At 56.7% G+C, this 19,993-nt stretch overlaps 2 protein-coding genes across 5 annotated transcripts in view; one reads left to right on the top strand and one right to left on the bottom strand.

Moving 5' to 3' along the window:
* Window positions 1-6,223, bottom strand: part of LOC148161856 (synaptosomal-associated protein 47-like) — a 28,345-nt gene extending 22,122 nt beyond the window's left edge. Inside the window, 2 exon segments of the mRNA XM_088020524.1 lie at window positions 1,681-2,210; window positions 6,128-6,223. Of these exon segments, the coding sequence (XP_087876650.1) occupies window positions 1,681-2,165 (485 nt within the window). The 5' untranslated portion in view covers window positions 2,166-2,210; window positions 6,128-6,223.
* A 133-nt stretch (window positions 6,224-6,356) lies between these two features.
* On the top strand, window positions 6,357-11,424 carry LOC148161855 (2-oxoglutarate and iron-dependent oxygenase JMJD4-like). 4 transcript variants are annotated; one of them, XM_088020535.1, is made up of 6 exons: window positions 6,357-6,885; window positions 6,976-7,141; window positions 9,278-9,403; window positions 9,685-9,952; window positions 10,463-10,609; window positions 10,968-11,424. In XM_088020535.1, the coding sequence occupies exons 1-6, from the start codon at window positions 6,621-6,623 to the stop codon at window positions 11,268-11,270; spliced, it is 1,275 nt and encodes a 424-aa protein (XP_087876661.1). In that variant the 5' UTR covers window positions 6,357-6,620; the 3' UTR covers window positions 11,271-11,424. The 4 variants fall into 4 exon arrangements, with proteins under 4 accessions (XP_087876661.1, XP_087876658.1, XP_087876659.1 ...); XM_088020532.1 differs by having other exon boundaries at window positions 6,531-6,885; window positions 9,721-9,952; XM_088020533.1 differs by having other exon boundaries at window positions 6,531-6,885; window positions 9,685-9,898.
* Window positions 11,425-19,993: the final 8,569 nt, after the last annotated feature.

Below are 19,993 nucleotides of genomic sequence, written 5' to 3'. Positions count from 1 at the left end.
TTTATTTAACAGAAAGAAACAGCGAGAGAGGGAACACGACCAGGGGGAGCGGGAGAGGAAGAAGCAGGCTTCTCGCTGAGCAGGGAGCCCGATGTGGGACTCGATCCCAGGACCCTGGGATCACGACCCCAGCCAAAGGCAGACGCCCAATGACTGAGCCACCCAGGGGCCCCATCACTTGGCCTTTTGTTAAAAGAACATTTCTAAATTGCCAGATTGTTCTCCAAAAGGATTAACCAACAGACATTCCCAAATAGCAGTGTGTGAAAGCGCTTATTCACTATCCTCCAGCTGGTACTGTGTATTCTTCCTTTAATTCTTTTTTTTTTAATTCTTATTAACCTGATCATCGAAACCTAGATTTTTATTATTTTAATGTTGACATAGCCCCCCACTGGAGGGCTGGGGTCGGGCCTGCTCTGGGATGCCACGTGGCGACCCAAACTCCAGCTCACGTCTGAGTCCTGGGGAGGATTCTCTGCATGCCACCAGCAGGTGAGGGGAAGACAGCACACAGATGGGGTGGGAGGCTTTCAGAGACCAGGCCTGGAAGTGACCTACATCACTCCTGCCCACCACTCAGTCCCATGACCTCCCCCACCCCATGATGGCACGGAGGGCAAAAACTGCTCAGCTATGCTCCCAGGACCAAAACTCAGAGAGGTCTGAGCACCTTCCACCTCAGTTACCACAGGCACCCCTCTTAAGGGTAAGATTTGGGGCCGTTCCCTGCAGCACTAGGTCTTTCACCATGCAGGCACTTAGGAAAGAATATCCCAAGATAGCCACAGGTGGTAACTGCAGACTGGGGTCACTCGGGGCCAGGGGTTCTCAGCACCAGCGGCCACGTGTCTCTGATGTGAGATAGCGTTGCCTACGCTCAGGGCCCATCATGAGAGGCTGCCACCTTGTCATGAGCTCTGAGGCAGCCCTCCCAGGCGCTAAAATCCCTTTCACATTGCACACAGCTTAGAGTCAGGGCAGTGCTTGGCAAACTGGGGTCTTTGGGACCCTCCGGGGGGGTCTGTTTCTTCACAACAGCACCACGGCGCTGCTCGGCTTTTTGCCCTCGCTCTCCTGCATGTGCAGGGAGCGCCCGGAGGCCCCGGGACACAGGATAACCCGGTGAGGGGGCAGGCTGCAGAAGCAGGTGGAAGGACCTGGCCATCTCTGACACGGTGCACTCTTCCCACTAAATATGTCTGCTTCATCAAAGCTATTTCTCATTGACAAAGTTATTTCCGTTACTAGGTCATGGGTTCATTATCACACTTTTTCAACGGACAAATACTTTTTTAGTTTCTTAGTTTTTAAAGAAATAAGGCAATGTCAGCACACACAGCCATATAAACAAAAGCTCCTTGGGGCCCCCACTGTTTAGAAGACTAGAGGGGGTCCCTGGTTTGGAAGTGGCTGGTATAGCAGCAGAGCCAGCAGCTCCTGGAGCCAAAGAGCTTCAGCTGAAACCCTGCGACCACATGGCCGTGCAGAACAGCAACTTCAGGTGTGTGACCTGGCCCCTTGGCCTGTTTCCCCCATAGGATGAAACGAGGTAGCCTTCCTTATTCACACAAGACTGGAGCTCTGCACCAGGCACAGAATGTGTCCCTCACCAACGCCCACCCGGCATCACTGCGCACGGCAGGGGCGTGACCCGTGTGTCCGAAGCACCCCCTGTACCTGTCAGCCACGTCCAGGTCAGATTCCATCTTGTCCAGGCCCTTGGTGATGCTGTCCAGCTGCTTGCCCTGATGGTGGAGGACTCGGGCTGTCTCTTCCAGGCACTTCTGGGAACGGGCCATCAGACCAGTCAGCTGCTTCCACTTGGTCACAGGGAGCGGTGCTTCCGACGGAGACAGCAGCAGCTCTCTCCAGAAATGCTCGATGATGCTGAAGACTGCATTCCGACTGGGCTGCAAGGAGCTGAACCAGTGCTTGAGGTGGTCCTTCTCCAGGACGGTGATAGAACTGAAGACAAAGTGAGAAGCCTCCTTCTTGATCTCAATCACACTAGACAGGGGGAGGCTGACCAGGGCCTTCCCGGTTTTATCAGTTGCAGATCTCAGGGAGTGAGAAGGTAACGAAAGCTTTCCAGGAACCCATCGCTTCTCCGGTTCTAAGTAGTAGGAGCAAGGCCAGGAGTGCACACAGACCTCTCTGCTCATCTGGCTCCCGGGCTGGTCTGCCCCACGGCCACGGCCTCTCTGCCTCTGGAGGAGAGGGACAGGTTAGCGGATGGGTGGGGCTAGCGCGTGTCAGCACACTTGGACCACAGACAGGAGGACCGCTCGGGGTGCTGAGTACACCGGGGACTCCCACCACCCGGGACTGGCAGGATGGAGGCCCACCCCACCCGAACCAGGGTCCACGGCTCGATGCGACTGCCACCCCAGGATCCTTCACAAGAACACCACTTCTGCTGTGACAGCCCCACCAATACACAGTCCTCTCATGTTCCTACGCTAACACTCTCCTCTCGAAATCTTCATCATAAAGGAAGTAATCCTACAGGCAGACCTTTCCCTTCTTGCATGGCCCACAAATTCATCAAGTTCTACGTAATTATCTAGCTCCGCATACGTATCTGTACGTACGGTTTTACACGGCTGTAAGTAGTGAAGGTACGCTGTTCACATCTACGGCTTTTGCATTTGCTAACAACGTTTGGGAAGTCAGGCATGGTGGATGTGAGGCAATCCTGACAGAATACCACGTGCGCCCCTCTCACTGATCAGATAAGCCCACAAAGTCAGGAAAGGAGGAGAACTTCGTGCAAGGTCAAACCACAAGTATGTGACGAGAACTTGGCTACAACGGGACTTGGGAATGCCTCGTGCACCGCCCTTGTGTGCAGAGGTCCAGCTGGGGCCTGTCTTCCACACACACCCCCGCCACGCTATGCGCACACACAGTTATGGCATAACCTCGTTTGTAAACACGGGAGAACAAATCACTGCTATTATCTCTTACAATACTGAGAATTGTGGGAGTCTCTGAATCCTGGCCATGGCTTCGAGGCCCCACAGGCCATGTGGGGCGGCAGGCACCGAGGTGCCAACACTGACATCGTCCCTGGCTCCTGAAGCTCAGCGTCCACAGAAACCCTCTGCATTTGTTCACTGAGTTATACTTAAAAGACCCAGACTTCTCCACGATGCCACATCAAGCAACCAAGGCTGGGCAAGACAAGAAAAGAGCTTGCATGGCATGGAGCTTCCTAATTACACGGAATCCAAGTGCCTGGAGAGTCGGCAGACAGCAGGCTCACCGTGTGACCTCAGGAGGGCTCTCTGAAGGGCCAGCCAACCCACAGTTCAGACCTGCTGAACACAGCACCGAGTTACCTCCTTGAGAGCTTTCACACACGTCCTACGACCACCTGGGGCACAGGTGCAGCACGGCGGCCTCTCCTCTGGGACGAGGTCTCTCACTGGAGAGAGGGAACCAGAAAGCAGACGTGTCCTGCTCAGACTTCTCTCCCCAGCGAGAGGGACATCCACCCAACACTGAAACAAACACAGACCACTGTGGCCTGCTGGCCTGGGACCTCTACTGGCACAGACCTGTGAGGTCCCCCGCACAGACCCGCCAGGGCCGTTGTGCCACGGGGCCCCCGAAGTCATTCGGACTGTGGAGGCTGGGAAGGTCTCTACTCTCAGAACGGGGAATACTACCCACAGTTTCTGGTGTTTCCCAGTCCAAGAGCGAGATCGGAGGCTGGGTGCCTCGGCCCCACCCTGGACCATGCTCCATGTGCTGGTCAGCACCTGGAGCCAGCCTGACCCTCGTCCTCCCCGCTGAAGGGACCCTCCTGCCATTCAGCCACCCGACCACCACCAACTGTGTCCAACCCGCAGAAAGAGTCAGGGCCTGTGTTGTTCACCACTGTCCAGTGTTGGGGAGCTTGCTGCAGCTAGAGGCTGAGTCCCTACTAACAAGAGCCTGTACCTCGGGGGGACTCCCGAGCTCCAAGCGAGATGAGACACACATGCTCCAGAGCGATGGAGTGTGGCACTGCAGGGTCTGAGGAGCTCCGCTCTGCCACGTGCTTTACAACCATGGAAAGTTCCTTCACCCTCTGGGCCTGTTTACCCACCACTCAAATGACTGAAGACCGAAGGACAACAGCAGCTCTGAAATATGCTAGAATTCAAAGAGTGGAGGACACTGAGGTGCCTGGCTGGCTCGGTCGTTAAGCGTCTGCCTTTGGTTCAGGTCATGGTCCCGGGGTCCTGGGATCGAGCCCCGAGTTGGGATCCCTGCTCCGCGGGAAGCCTGCTCCTCCCTCTTGTACTCCCCCTGCTTGTGTTCCCTGTCTCACTGTTTCTCTGTCAAATAAATAAATAAAATCCTAAAAAAAAAAAAAACACAAGGAGAGAAAGACAAGGAAAGAGGAATGAAGCAGAAACGAAACACTTCTCACTAAGGTGCTACACGTGAGGACTGTGAGAGCAGCCCTCGGGTTTGAGGATTCCAGGAAAAAGCAAGCGGAGAAACCTGTGGTCAGCACGCTTCCTACCACACCTTTCCATGGCGTTTTCCCAACAGACGCAGTGAACAAGATGAAGGGGAGGGCCAGAGCAGGAACGACACGCCCACGGCCTCCCTCTCCCTCAGCTGTGAACTCACTGGCCACACCTGTGAGGAATTCCACACCTGGACCACCCCGGGCACAGCGAGGCCGCCTGGGAAGGCAGCCCAGCACACACAGCATCACACAGCCCTTCGCGCTGCTCCACCAGCCCACCTCACTGGTGTGCTCAGCCCAGAACCCAGACACTCCCAAACTCACCCTCCTCCCAGGCCCCCCTCTCCTCTGCCTTTCCCCACCTGCCGTCCTCCCTGCTCTCCGTCTGGGTAAGCTTTAGGTTACGTGGGAAGAGTCCCCCTCAAGCCCCTCTCCAAAGCTCAGAGTCCCAACTGGGGACAACTCCCTTGCCCCACCCGCAAAGGTAAACAGGGTGGCATCTTCCTCACTTAATAAAGGGGCGACATCTACCCCTCGTCCTCACTCGGAGTGCCCCTTTGTTCAGGAACGACATACGTGGCATCCAGATTTTACAAGGCACGGCCACCAACTCAGAGCCGTAAACGCAGAGCTCCAGAACTGAGTCAGGCATCTCTCCCCAGCTGCAGGACTACGGGATGCATCTATCTGCTTTTCCCTCAGGGAGATGACAGGTCTTAATCGCTCCCTCTTGCGCTTGCCCATGTATGAGACGTACTCCCCTGCCCATGCTCCGCATCCATGCCATCTGCCAGGCTCCCGTAGCAGCGAGCCTGCGTTCCTCCAGACTGATGGGGTAGCTTGGCGTCCGCAGAACCTTGTCTCTAACATGCTCAGACCCGGACATGTCACCCCTACCACGTCCCCACTCAGACACCCCCCATTTCCGTCCTGCTGGCGTGGGCCTCAAGTTCTCACCTTTGATTCTCCACACCTGCATTTCAGGCCCCCTGTTCCCCCACCAGCCCCTCACCATCCGCTCCAGGCCCCCACCATCCCCTTAGGCCCCAAGCATCTCTTCCAGGTCCCTACAATCCCCCTGGGCCCCCAATATCCCTTCCAGTGCCCCAGCATCCCCCTGGGCCCCCAGCATCCCCTCCGGGCCCCCAGCGTCCCCTCCGGGCCCCCAGCGTCCCCCTGGGCCCCCAGCGTCCCCTCCGGGCCCCCAGCGTCCCCCTGGGCCCCCAGCGTCCCCTCCGGGCCCCCAGCGTCCCCCTGGGCCCCCAGCGTCCCCTCCGGGCCCCCAGCGTCCCCCTGGGCCCCCAGCGTCCCCTCCGGGCCCCCAGCGTCCCCCTGGGCCCCCAGCGTCCCCTCCGGGCCCCCAGCATCCCCCTGGGCCCCCAGCATCCCCCTGGGTCCCCAGCATCCCTCTAGATCTCCAGCATCCCCTCCGGGCCCCCAGCATCCCCCTGGGCCCCCAGCATCCCCTCCGCGCCCCCAGCATCCCCTCCGCGCCCCCAGCATCCCCCTGGGCCCCCAGCATTCCCCAGGACCCCACCTTTGGCCCCGGGGCCTCTCTGTCAGAACAGGAGAGGTTCTCATCGCGGCAGCAGTAGCAGCCGGGAGAGGGTCGGGAGGACTCTAGCACAGGCCCGACCGCAGACTGGGGGCGCCGCTTACCTGTGTCACTGGGGAGGTGCGAAGACAGCCACACTCGGGTCTGGCGCTGTTTCCGACGCCGGACAGACCAGCCAGCCGCTCCAGAGGCGCTGTGGGACGCTCCCGCGCCTGCGCAGAACGAGGGCCGCGGGCTGCTACGCGCGTGCGCCCAGGGCCGGGCGCGCCGGGATTCGTACTCCGGCGGGAACTCTGGCCGCATTCTCTCGATTCCGCTCGGCCGCGCCGGGCCGACCGCAAGCTCCGAGAGCCTGTGCCGCGCGGTTCTCGCTCCGGCTGGCACGGAGGCTGGGGAGCAGCCCGTGCCCGCTCCAGCGCCTGCTCCGGAAGTAGTTGTAGCAAGTACTTCCTTTTCATCTCTCCGTTTGAAGAGCAGGGAAGTGGGAGGCCGGAGGCGGGTGCCGGGCCCACGCCCCTCGCCGGGCTGCGGCGTCCCCGGGACCCGGGCGTCCCCCGCCGCCCTGTCGTCCAGCGCGGGCGCCGAGCCGGGCCGGGGATGGACAGGGAGACGCGCGCGTTCGCCGAGAGCCACTTCCGACGCCTCCGCGGACGGCCCGCGGGCGGGGTGGGCGCGACGCCGGGCCGCGTGGACTTCATCGAGAGCCCGGACTCCTTTTCCTACGCCGACTTCTTCAAGGGCTACCTGCTGCCCAACGTGCCGTGCGTTTTCTCCAGCTCCTTCACCGAGGGCTGGGGCAGCCGCAGGCGCTGGGTGACGCCGGGCGGGAAGCCGGCCTTCGAGCACCTGCTGCGGAACTACGGTAAGTGCGGAGCGCGCGCGAGCAGCCGGGGCTGGGGGGCCGCCGCCGTCCGGGGGAGGGCGCGCAACGTCCGACGGCCTCTCGTTTCAGGAGACGTGGTCGTCCCTGTGGCCAACTGCGGGGTCCGGGAGTACAATTCCAACCCCAAGGAGCACATGCTCCTCCGAGACTACATCAGCTACTGGAAAGACTACATCCAGGGGGGCTACTCCTCTCCGCGCGGCTGCCTCTACCTCAAGGACTGGCACCTGTGCAGGTAAAGGGGGCGGAGCGCGCAAAGCAGCTTGTCGTTTCCCCGGGTGGGAGTTGCGGTGCGCGCCCGAATCTGGCTCCCGCAGCGTGGTTGGAGGTTCTCCCCACCGCCGGGCCGGCCACGCTGCGTCAGGTGGGAACCCCGGTGGCCGAGGCCGCCTCTCCCGTGTGTCCTGGCTGCTGGACCCATCCTTGCGGGCTGCACGCCCTCTGACGGGGCGTACCTAGCTGTGCCTTTCCTGTCCGCTGCCCGCCGTTCCCGCTCAGGCCAGGTCTCACTCACCCTGGCCGCCCCAAGTCCCGCTCCACCCTGCTCAGCTCACTCACATTCTCAGCCGTCTTCCCAGCAAGGCTGCGCCCGAGCTGTGTAGCATCTCCGTCACGGACCAGCGGCTCGCCTGCCCTGTCCAAGGAGGCCTTCTGTGGTTCGAGCACGCCTTCTTCCACCCTGGGAGCTCCAACGAGGGGCCTCTGCGACATATCTCGCACTCGTGGGCAGCCACACCCCGGCTGCTTGGTTCCCTTGCTCAGAGGGGGTCCTTGGGTTGTGTCCATTCCCCTACCCAGCGGTGTGCTGGTCACAGGCAGAGACCCTCCTCCTCACACCCCAACCAGCTGGTACAGGGCACAGTACGGGCTCGAAGAGTTTTGTATAAATGAGTGAACGACTGAATTCTGGTTTTGCTGACGTGGAAACTAGGGATATTACAGTGAGTCACTCGCTTGTGATTCCCAAGACCCATCCAAGAGCATCTCGCACCGGCATATGCCGTGGATGCTCCCAGCCTCACAGCCTCTTGTCTGGCAGTGAGAGCTGGCCCCAGGGGGTGGACCAGGGACACCCAGACCCTGGTTGTGGCCCCCAGGGACTCTTGATCCAGCAGCACATAGGACTCCTAGACCCAGTGCTCCTGCACGGTGGGCGTGGGCTTCAAATAGGCAACAAGTGTGTTCTAGGTGTTACACGGGACGTTCCTGTCCGTTGTTTGAAGGTCAGTTTTGACTGAATATTATATATCTTCCCTGGAAACCCCAGAGCAAACAGAGCAGAGGGAGGCCAGACAGGCAGAGACGGCTCTAGGGGCCGTGATATCGGATTTGAGGGATGAGTGGCAGTCTGACATCCTGCAGAGGCATGGCGTTTTGGGGTACTACACGTGGTTTGGTGCTCCTCGGGCTCTCCCTGATCATGGCCTCTGACCACGAGTGATGTGTGAGCTACTCAGAAGCTTGTTCCAGTGCGTCGTTGGGAGAGCTCATTCTCTCTGGGGCTGGGTTGGTGTGCTTCTGTGTGTGTGGGGGGGGGCATTTTTCTGGTTGCGGGGATCAGGCTTTTGGACCAGGAGGAGTGGGGGGCTGTGGGGTAGGGGAGAAGGACCTCAGTGGACATGGGCCATAGTGCCTGGGCCACTGGTCGGGCATCCACTCGGCAGACTCGAGGTCACTGGCGGGGCGAGAGCGTGGACGAGGCCCACAGGTTCTGGAGAACAGCGTGATGCAGATGAGGCACTTAGAGCACCAGCTCAACCAGAGGCTGGAATTCCGGATCTGGCGCAAGAGGGGTCTGGAACAATGGCGGTGCTGCCTGCACGGGTCATCTGAGTGGCATCACAACACCCCCAACGTCGTTTCCTCTGTTTACGACGGGGGTTCGTTCCTCGCCCGGGGCTCAGGTGGGGTCGCTTGGGCCTGTGGTCATGTGCTGGCTGGACTCGCGCAGGGTGGCCAGCCTCACTGTGGACGCCAGCTGCGGAGGGCAGCTCAGCGTCATCCGTGTCCTTCCACACCTCTGGTTGTCTCCTGCTCGGGGCACAGGGGCCAGAAGGTGGCCGCTCCTGCCCCGGCCCCCCCATCACGCCCTGCAAGGCCCCTGTCACGCGCTGCAGGGTCCCCGTCACGCCCCGCAGGGCCCTCCCGTCACGCCCCGCAGGCCCCCCCCGTCACGCGCCGCAGGGCCCCCCCCATCACGCGCCGCAGGGCCCCCCGTCACTCCCTGTAGGCCCCCCCCCGTCATGCCCCGCAGGGCCCCCCCCCGTCACGCCCCGCAGGGCCTCCCCCCATCACGCGCCGCAGGGCCCCCCCCTTCACGCGCTGCAGGGCCCCCGTCACGCGCTGCAGGGCCCCCCGTCACTCCCTGCAGGGCCCCCCTGGCCGAGGACGTGTTCACCCTGCCTGTGTACTTCTCGTCCGACTGGCTCAACGAGTACTGGGACGTCCTGGACGTGGACGACTACCGCTTTGTCTACATGGGGCCTGCGGGCACCTGGTACCGTGCGTCCCTCCCAGCCTCCTCTCTGCGCCTTGTCCCTGCCCCACATGCTCTCCTCAACCCTGTGCCCTCTGCCAGAGCCTCTCAGAGATGCCTAGGCCGTGGGGAAGGCTGCTGGCCGTCCCCTTTCCAAGCCTCCATGCCTCCGTTGCCCCTGGGGGCTCTGAGATGGGGGAGGTGTGAGCGCTGGGGCCCCTGGGGCCCGTGTGCTCGGCCAGCCTTTCTGAAGCGCCAGACCACCTCTGGTTCAGTAGGCACCGACAGGAGGGTTCACACAGGTCACCGTTCCACGCCGACATCTTCCGCTCCTTCAGCTGGTCTGTCAACATCTGCGGGAGGAAAAGGTGGTTCTTCTTCCCTCCGGGGCAAGAAGAAGCCCTTCGGGATTGCCACGGTGGCCTGCCCTACGACGTGACTTCGCCCGCGCTGCTCGACGGCCGCCTGTACCCCATGCGCAAGCACTGCAGCCCACCCCTGGAGCTCACGCAGGAGGCAGGCGAGATGGTCTTTGTGCCCAGCGGGTGGCACCACCAAGTCCACAACCTGGTAGGGTGGGCACAGCCCACCGCATGTGCGTGCCATGCGGCCCAGGCAGGTCAGGGAGACGCCCTGGGGTCCCACTGGTCTGACCCCAAGCCCAGAGCGTCCATCTCCGGTTGATCTGCCCCTCGGCTTACCCAGCACACTCCTCACCCTTGACACATTCTTAGATGCCTTTCCACAGAGAGAGGGCCAGGCGCACCTCTCCTGATCCCACAGTGGGCAGGCTGCCCCCTAGAGAGCCTGGGTATGGGATTGCACGGACCGGAGAAGGGCCACCAGCCCCCGTTTCTTCCCTGGGCAGCAGTGGGTCCTTCTACACCGTGGAGCTTCCCTGGGAGCCCTGCTCTTGGTTAGCTGTGCGCTCAGAAGAATCCAGCCCCGTCTTTATGCTAGCACCTACCGGGAGACAGGAGCAGCCCTTCCTGGCCGAGGAGGGTTGCAAGGACCTCAGGACAGGGCTGCGGGATGGTCTGGTGTGGACTCATGGGGACACCCACACCCCACCCCTTCCAGGAGGACACCATCTCCATCAACCACAACTGGGTCAACGGCTGTAACCTGGCCAATATGTGGCACTTCCTGCAGCAAGAGCTCCGGGCCGTGCAGCAGGAGGTCAGCCAGTGGAGGGACACTATGCCTGACTGGGACCATCACTGCCAGGTGGGCCAGCCTGGGCAGGAGGGAAGGACTGGGAGGGGCTCTGCAGGGCCAGGGCTACAGGGTGGGGAGGGCGTGGGGCAGCCCTCAGGGCAGCCTGCATTCTCAGAGGAGGGCTTGTTCCGTAAGCTCAGAGCTGTGGCTTTGGGGACGTGGTAGCCGCCAGCCTGCCCGTGTGAAGGTCGGTGTGGTCCTGAGGCGGGTCACTGGGGCTTCCAGGTTGCAGGACTCAGACCCATCGCTGGCTGGCTCCCGGGTATCTCTGTTCCCATCCTCTGGGACTGGGCCCTGCCCATAGTCCTCAGACACTTGCCTGGCGCTGCGAGCAAGCCGCGACTCACTGGTGCTCCTCTCTGGCCAGGTCATCATGAGGTCCTGCTCCGGGATCAATTTTGAAGAATTTTACCACTTCCTCAAGATCATCGCTGAAAGGAGGCTGCTGCTTCTGACGAAAGAGCTGGGCCCTGGTGACATGGAGGGCAGTGCGGGCAGGGGGCTGGGCCCCCAGCAGGCTGCTTTTGATGTCAGCCAGATTGCAGAGGTGCTGGCCTCCGTGGTGACCCACCCCGACTTCCAGAGAGTGGACACTAGCGTGTTCTCACTGCAGCCGGGGGAGCTCCTCCAGCAGCTGGAGGAGGTCGTGGCTGCCACTGCCTCTCTTTAGGTCATGAGGCTTGCATCAGGCGGGGCCCCGAGGCACTGGCACGGAAGGCAGGCAGTCTCTTCCACAGCGCCTTCCAGAAATAAAGCTCTGTGCTGCTGTGTGGCATGGGACAGGTCACCTTCCCGCGGAGCCTCGTGGCCTCAGGTGCTCTTAAGGGTGTGGTACTGTCCTGACTGTCCACTGGCATCCCTGGGACCCTGATGCCTGTGCAGAGGGTTTGGGCTCCCTGTCTTCATGAGGCTTAGCCAGGGCTGAGTGCTCTGGATCCAGTGAGGGGGTGGGTGGGGAGGTCCTGCTAAGTGAGATCTGCAGCCAGAAGGCCCGGAGTGTGCTGGGGACTCAGGCGTGGGGGCAGCATGTGGTTGGGATTCCTGGTGCCCCCAGCCTTCCCTCAGCAAGGACCAGCATCCCAGCCCGTAGGCCTCCCATCCACAGCAGTGCGAGGCAGCTGGCTTGTCCTGCACGGTTCCCTCTGCAGTAGGACCACGCCCCTGCTCGGCTCCATCTTGCCCTGGAGCAAGCCCCTCCTGTGTAGGCCGGACATCCTGGGGCCCAGGACCTCTTGTGTCTATCCCACAGGAGAACCACTATTTACATGGAGCTTGCCGTCCCCCTACTGGCCTGTGCTTCCCCTTAGCCCCCGTCCAGAGTCCGGAGCCAAAGATGTCTGTATGGTCCGGGCACCAGGCCAGGCCTCATACCTTGTCCCTCATGCAGGCCCCTAGGCATCACAGGTGCACCGTTCAGGGGCCCCTCAGGGTCGGCTGGCACCCGTGATTTTATGTCCCTCTTATTTGTGACAGCACTGCCTGTGCCCCCCAGGCCCCAGTGAGGGCTTGGACCTTGCCCCAGGTGTCCAGAGCCCCCCGTAGTCCCTCTCCCACCCTTCACATGTGCTGGCCATCTTAGGCCACCAGCAGTCGCTGCTTGGTTCACAGCCACTCTGCACTCCGTGTGCCACTCGACAGTGACAGTAGTAGGGTTCTCCAGGGAAATGGAACCCACAGAATAGAGCGAGAGATGGTGGGGGCTGGTGAGTGAGATCTGCAGGGCAGGCCAGCAGGCCAGGGACTGAGGGGAGCGTGGACTTTGTGGTCTGGGGTCCAAAGTCTGCAAACTCAGGGTTAGTGTGTTGAAGTCTGAAGGCAGAATTGCGTCTTTGGGAAACCTCTGTCCTTGCCCTTAAGGCCTTCCACTGACTGGATGAGGCTCACCCAAATTGTGGGGGATGATCTGCTTTATCAAGGTCTGTGGAATTCAGAGTTAATCACATCTAAAGGATGCTTTCACAGCAGAATGGAGACTGGCGTTTGAACAAATGGCTGGGCACCGTGGCCTGGCCGAGTCGATGTGTCGAACTGGCCAACATAAGTCACTCCCCTGTGCTCGCAGGGACTCAGCAGGCACGCTGCTCTGTCCCGTGCCCACCTCGACGCCCAGCATCTGCTCCTTTCCCAGCAGCCGCGGGCAGTCCCACAACCTCCCCGTGTGTAGCACTTACCCCCCCCCCACTGCCGTCGGACAGTTGTGTCTGCACACGTCCCTGTGTGCCATCCAGCCGTGCCGTGGCGCACACCGCATTATTCAGCAGTCACCCCTTGCACACGTGTCCTGTCAGCCTCCACCCCTGGAACTCCTGCTCTACCATGTCCTTGCTCCTCCCACGCATATCCCACGTGTCCCTCAAATGCTGGTACTCACGCTACTCTCAGGTGCACGGTGTGCACACTTGCCATGTGCGATCCAGTGCCCCCTGCACACCTACAGTGCCTCACATTTGCTCCTGTTCTCATCATCAAGCTTTTGGTTCTAGCACATCCACTTGGTGCTAGTAGACAATGTCTCACTGCACACTCACAGGCCAGGTGCAGACTTGGCATCGTTCTGCTGCTTGTAGTTCCCGTCTGCACAGCCGTGGTGGGCCGTCAAGTGGTGCTTGTGTGTTCATGGTGCGAACCCGTGACCGCTGCGCACACGGCGATTCATCAGTTCCTTGCGCGTTCATGCTGTACCATCCAACCCACTAAACCACCCAGAACTGCCACGTGTGGTCCAGTAGCTGCTTGCTCCATGTTGCTCTAGCTTCTGCCCCGTGCTGTGTGTCCAGTTGCAGCCGTTGAGGAGGAGGGGCTAACTCAGCATTGTCCCCATCATTCACCCGACTCTTGCCTCTGCAGGCTGTCTCTTCAGGGGAAGATGTCGGCAGTATGTGACCAGGTGCACTGGAGGTTCCCTGGCTTGCCTGGCTTGCCGTTCAGCTCCTCGTCCTGGGGAAGGACCTGGAAGGGCACTCCAGCAAGCTCAGGGTGTGTGTGTTTGCCACCTGGATTGGAACCATTCCAGTGTTTCATTGGTGAGGCAGTTGCGTGCTGCCCGTGGATCATCATTTCTGGTAGCACCCCTCTGCTCAGGCTGCATTTTTCCACCTCCTCGTGGGAAAAGTTTGCACCCCCATGACGTAACCAGGACACAGTCATGAGGTCTCAGCCAGACAGGAGTGACCACGGTGTACCTGATGGGGTGGGCATTTCTGGGGTGAACAGTTGTGCAAGGCATAGATAGTGGTGATGCTGGAACTCCTTGTGTACAGGGAGCAGGGATGCTTATGGACTGAATTGCAGCTTTGGGTCTAAATTCTGCATCACAAGTCTTTACCCTGGATAAGAAGCCAACAGGAAAAGGGGGTCTGAGGTCAGAGACAACCCCAGGAGGGTTTAAATCTAGGTAAAGCCAAAGATACAGACGTAGTGAAAAGAAGGGGCACCTGCCCCCCAACGTTCATAGCAGTAATGTCCGCAGTAGCTAAAGTGTGGAAAGAGCCAAGAGGCGCTTCAACAGATGAGTGGATAAAGATGTGGTCCATATGGGGGCGCCTGGGTGGCGCAGTTGGTTAAGCGACTGCCTTCGGCTCAGGTCATGATCCTGGAGTCCCGGGATCGAGTCCCGCATCAGGCTCCCTGCTCAGCAGGGAGTCTGCTGCTCCCTCTGAACCTCTTCCCTCTCATGCTCTCTCTCTCTCAAATAAATAAATAAAATCTTAAAAAAAAATAGATGTGGTCCATATATACAATGGAATATTACTCAGCCATCAGAAAGGATGAATACCCAATTTTTACATCCACATGGATGGGACTGGAGGAGATTATGCTAAGTGAAATAAGTCAAGCAGAGAAAATCTATTATATGGTTTCACTCATGTGGCACATAAGGAATAGCGTGGAGGACCACAGGGGAAGGGAGGGAAAACTGGGAAGAAATCAGAGAGGAAGACGAACCATGAGAGACTCTGGACTCCGGGAAACAAACAGGGTTTCAGAGGGGAGGGGGGTGGGGGGATGGGGTACCTGGGTGATGGACATTAAGGAGGGCACGTGCTGTGATGAGCACTGGGTGTTATACGCAACTAATGAATCGTGGAACACTACATCAAAAAACAAATAATGTATTATACAGTGGCTAACTGAACATATAATAAAAAAATAAATCTAGGTAAAGGGTTGGCTGTAAGGCCCTTGGGGAGGGTTACGGAGGTCAAGTCCTGCCTGCCCTTAGTCCACTTACAAGTAATCTTCCTCTGGCCACGTTGCACATTCTCACCTGTTTCGTTTATTGTTTTGTTTTTGCTTTTGTATGATTTTCCCCACTCGGCCGAGGAAATTCCGGAGTTCGATCTTGAACACCACAATTTCTCAATCGGTGGTCAGAAGAAATCTCAGCAAGAGAAGCAGAGTGTGTTTCATCTTCCCCAATTGTAGCAGCTACTGTCCTGAGAAAGGAAATGGTCCTGGCAAGCACTATTTTTAAAGGCTCCCAAGTTTTAGTGGTTGCTGTGCTGAGAAAGTACCTTCAACCTCTAAATGCCAGGATTCTGGGAGGCCGTCTCTGCTCTTGTCCAGGGTCCCAACACTGAAGTGTCCTCTGAGCAAGGGGCACCTGGTGTATCTCAGAGCACCCAGAGCAATGTAGCTGGCCCTCCTCGCTTCTCTCACCTAATAAGCTGATAAGCCTGCAAGACTATCTACTGAGTGAGGAGTGGGTCTGTGTTTCATTTAAACACAGAAAATGAAAGAACAAAATCACAACTCCCAGCTATGGTAGAAAGAGGATTTTAATGTAGAATTCAAAGTGTAGCTTTTGATATTTATGACCAATATTGTCCAAATCAGTAAAGATTTTTTTTTTTAACCTGTTGTACAAAAGTTCAATTACCCTCTCACCTCTTCTGAAATCGTCACTTCCCACCGGCCGCATCTCCTGTGGTCTCAGAGCCGTGGTGCCTGGCGTTTGCAGGGGCACCAGAGAGTATCGGTGGGACTCGGCTGCCCCTCCGCACCTGGTGAAGAGTGAGGTCCTTGAAGGGGGCCTCTCCTCTCCTGGCGGAGGGGCGGACAGGACTCTCGCTCACCATTGGCCTTGACGGTAGAATCCGAGATTCCATCTACGCTGAAAAATCTGGAGCAGTGCGAAGCAGTGTGGACCCTTGGGAGGGTTGTGGGCAGATGCAGACGTGAGGAGGGAACTGCAGTCATCAGACCCAGTGTGTGAGTGAGTGCTCTGTCGTGCCTGTGGGCACAGGGGCAGGGACCCATAGCTGTGCAGGGGTGAGGGAAATGCCTGGCTGCAGGCAGGGCACCATGCCCATTGGCTGTGTTCCTTGGCCAGGGTCAGCTAGTCCTCAGGGTCCTGGAAAGCAAAAAGTACCTAGGGCAGCAGGTGGTCCACAGAGTTCCAGGCTGGCCTGTCAACTGTCACGCATCATGTTCAGCCGTAGACCAGAGTCTGTGGTGACCTGTGCTTGCCTGCTGGGGGGCGGGGGTTGTGCTGGCCTGGGCCATTCCAGTCCGTAAGTGTTCAGCTATCTGGTCAGCCATAACCTAGAGATGGTGATCCTGAGGCTGGCATTGCCAGGGGTCAGTCACATGCACTTCATGAACTAGAAACAAAGCAAAGTAAACCTAAAAAAATGTTAGAGAGTAATGTAGTTGAGAACAGAAAAGCTGTAGAGAAAATTGGTAAAAGTTGTTTTTCTGAAAAAATGGAAAAAAATGTCCAAACAGCTATATTGACTAAGAGAAATTTAGACAGGACTCAAAAAAAGGGTTTATTGTAAGAGACTATGAACAATTGAGCAACAAATTGGATTATCTAGATGAAATGTACAAATTCCTAGAAGCACACAAACTGCAAAACATTCTATTGGTGAATACTACTAAACATTTAAAGAAAAATTAATACCACTTCTCATCCAGCAAATAAGAGAGAAGGGAACACTTTTGATATCTACAAAGCTAACATTAGCTTCATACCAAAGCCAAAGGCGTCACAAGGAAACTACAGACCAATAGCCCTCTGATATAGATGCAGAAATCCCACAATAAATAATACCAAGCAGAATCCAGCAGCAAATTAAAGGATTATACATCATGACCAAGTGGGGTTTATCCCAGAGATTTAAAGGTTCCATATATGAAGAGCGACCTATCCAGATTAGTAGAATGAAGTGGAAAATTCAATCATCTCCACTGCTGCAGAAAAAGTATTTGACAAAATCCAACATCCTTTCACAATAAGAGAACTCAATCAAGTAGAAATAAAAGGGAATGTCCTCAGCATGATAGAGAGCATTTATGAAAAACCCACAAGTAACATCATGCTTAGTTGACTGAAAGCTTTCTCCCTAAGATCAGGAACAAGGCAAAGACATCTACATCCACTTTCATGACTCCTACTCAACATTCCACTGGAAGATCTGGACAGAGCAATTAGGCAAGAAACATAAAAGCATCCAAATAGGAAAGTAGGAGGTAAAACTGTCTATTTATAGATGACAAGCTCTTATATGTACAAAATCCTAAAGAATAGCCCCCCATCACCACACACACACACACAACTGTTTGAGCTAATAAACAAATTCAGTCAGGCTGCCAGATACTAGATCAATGGAATAGAACTGAGATCCAAGAATTAAATCCATACGCATGTGGTCAATGGATTTTTTTTTTTCAACAAAGGCACCAAGACCATTGAATGAAGGAAAGCAGTTCTTCAAACAGTAGTGTTGGGAAAAGTGCATTTACTACACGCCAAAGAGTAAAGCTGAAACCTTACCTCACAGCATATGTAAAAATTAACTTAAAAGGGATCAAATACCTAAATTTAAGAGTTAAAATTCTAGAACCCTTAGGAAAAAAACACAGGAGCCAATATTCATGTCATTTGATTTACCAATGGTTTCTTAAATAGGACACCAAAAGCACAAGCAACAAAATCTAAAACAAATTGGACTGCATCAAAACTTAAAAATGTTTTTTATCATGGTGTCTGGGTGGCTCAGTTGGTTAAGCGTCTGCGTTTGGCTTAGGTCATGATCCCAGGGTCCTGGGAATGAGCCCCACATCGGGCTCCCTGGTGTCTCCTTCCCCGCGCCCAGCTCATGTTCTTTCTCACTAGCTCTCTCTCTAAAATAAATAGTTTAAAAAATGTGTATCAAGGGACACAAAATAAAACCACCCAAATGATGGTAGAAAATATTTGCAAATAATAAATATGATAAGGGTCTTGTATCAAGAATACAGAGATATCACAGTAAGATACCACATCATACCCATCAAGGTGACTATAATTTAAAACACAAAAAATAAGTGTTGGTAAGGTCGGAAGCCTCATACATTGCTGGAGTGGGGGGAGATGTACAGTGGTGAAGCTTCTGTCAAAAACAGTTTAGCAGTTTCAGACTTGCCATTTGACTAGGCAATTCTACTCCTACCAAAACAGCTGAAGACAGACACTCAGATGTATATCTGTATCTGAATGTTCATGTTTGCACTAGTCACAATAAGCTGAAAAGTGGAAATAACCCACATGTCCATCAACAATGGATAAGTCCATTTACAGATATGGACATGGAATGAATAAAATTTATTTTATTCCATGTACAGTGGAATATTCAGCCTCAAGAAGGAGGAGTTTTGGTACATGCTACAGCATGGATGGAACCTTGAAAATATTATGCTCGGTGAAAGCAGCTAGACACAAAGGCCGCATAGTGTATGATTCCACTTACATGAGATGTGCAGGACAGGTAAAGCTATGGAGACAGAAAGGAGATGGTTAGTTGCCAGGGTCTGGGGGAGTGGGGGAATGAAGATGGGCTGTTTAAGGAGGGGGATGGGGTTTCTGTTTGAAGTGAAGTGTTCTCTAACTAGACAGGGCTGATGGTTTCAAGACATTGTGCATGTACTAATGCCACTGAATTGGACAATGTAAAATGCTTTAAAAGATAATTTTTATTTTACATACATGTTAAAACGCTGGTACTATGGCTGCTATTTCTGGTGCTGGAGCTGAAGACACAGCTGTCATTAGCTCTAGACCTGGCTGTAGAGCAGACATGAGCTGCGGGCAGAGGACTGTTTAACCAACATGATTACCTTACCATATGACTCTCCCAACACAGAAAACATCCCCTTGCCTTCAAGCGAAACCCAAACCAACCCAAGAGACACATCCCAAGAAGTGTCTGCAGATGGCAGTTCACCAGGGGAGTGGGCTGAGACCACGCTCTGCTCCTGTTTTCGTGGTCCAGCCCCCTCCCCCTCATCACAGCAGCCACCCCCCAGTTCTCCTGACCCTCTGGCTCGGCCTCAGTGGGCTCCAGCTGGGCAAGAGCATCTGGGCAGAGCAGCAGGTCCAAACCAGGCATGTTAAGTTGTGCTTGGTTCACTAGCATCCTAGAGAGGAAGGTATGGAAGCTGACAGAAGCCCTCCAGAGACTGGTCCAGCCAGGCAGCCAGGATTGAGGAGAAGGTGCTGGGGGAAGGCAGACAGGCAGCAGAGTGAGAGGACCCCAGAGCAGTACTCACACAAACCCCCACAGCCCATACTTGGAGGGACAGCCCTTCCCTCAAGGAGGGGATGGGTCCTCCTGATGAAGCAGGAAATGGACACAGATGTTCACTTTCCCTCTTTGGCCTAGAAAGTCACCACTGGGGAGCAGCCAAGGTAGGGTCTGGAGGATCGCTCTCTACAGCTGGACAAGTGTCTTGCCAGGGAGTGGAGCTTGCAAGGCCACCAGCTCAGCTGGTAGAGGCTGCCCTCTCCCAGATCCTACCCTCTGCTCCCTGTTCCCCTCAGGGGTCAGGGTCCCCCAAGTCCCCCTCAGACCCTCTTCTGGCAGTGGCAATAGGAAGCCTGACCTTGGAGGAGAAGCTCTCAAGCACACCTCACTGGAAAGTTCCCGCAAAAGCACGGACCAGGCCCTGACCCTGCCCTCCCAGCTCCTAGGGCCCCCCATACTTGTGCTGGTGAGGACAGTCATGAGGGTGGGGCCTGGGTGAGCCCTCAGCAAGTAGAGCTGGCCAGCGCCATTGGCGCTGTCTCGGCCCTGCACCCCTAATCTCAGGGCGTAGGACTCCCCACTCTCTCCCCAGACACATGGCCTTGTCCTGACGGCTCCCTGCCTTTGTGGCTGTGCTCCTGATTCCCTCCTTGCCACCAGTTCTGGGGCACCATGAGGTCAAGAGCTGGGGCTGGTATGGCCTGCGGGTCCGAGGGGCCTAGGAAACTGGGTCACAGTGCTGGCCTGAGCTGGACTGGCCTCCTCGGGCTGCCCTGCTTTACTTTCGGGTCCTCTGGCCATTTGGGGTGCCTTGCCTTTGCCCCTCTGCCCTCCAGACTGTGAGCTCCTTGAGGGCAGGGATCCCACCGGAGTGTGGCATCTGGGT

This window comes from Eumetopias jubatus, unplaced genomic scaffold (genome assembly GCF_037043125.1).
Source record: "Eumetopias jubatus isolate StellerSeaLion01/CBP00866 unplaced genomic scaffold, mEumJub1_p1.0 scaffold_52, whole genome shotgun sequence".
Lineage (NCBI taxonomy): Eukaryota > Metazoa > Chordata > Mammalia > Carnivora > Otariidae > Eumetopias > Eumetopias jubatus.
This window is presented reverse-complemented; position numbering and strand designations above follow the sequence as displayed.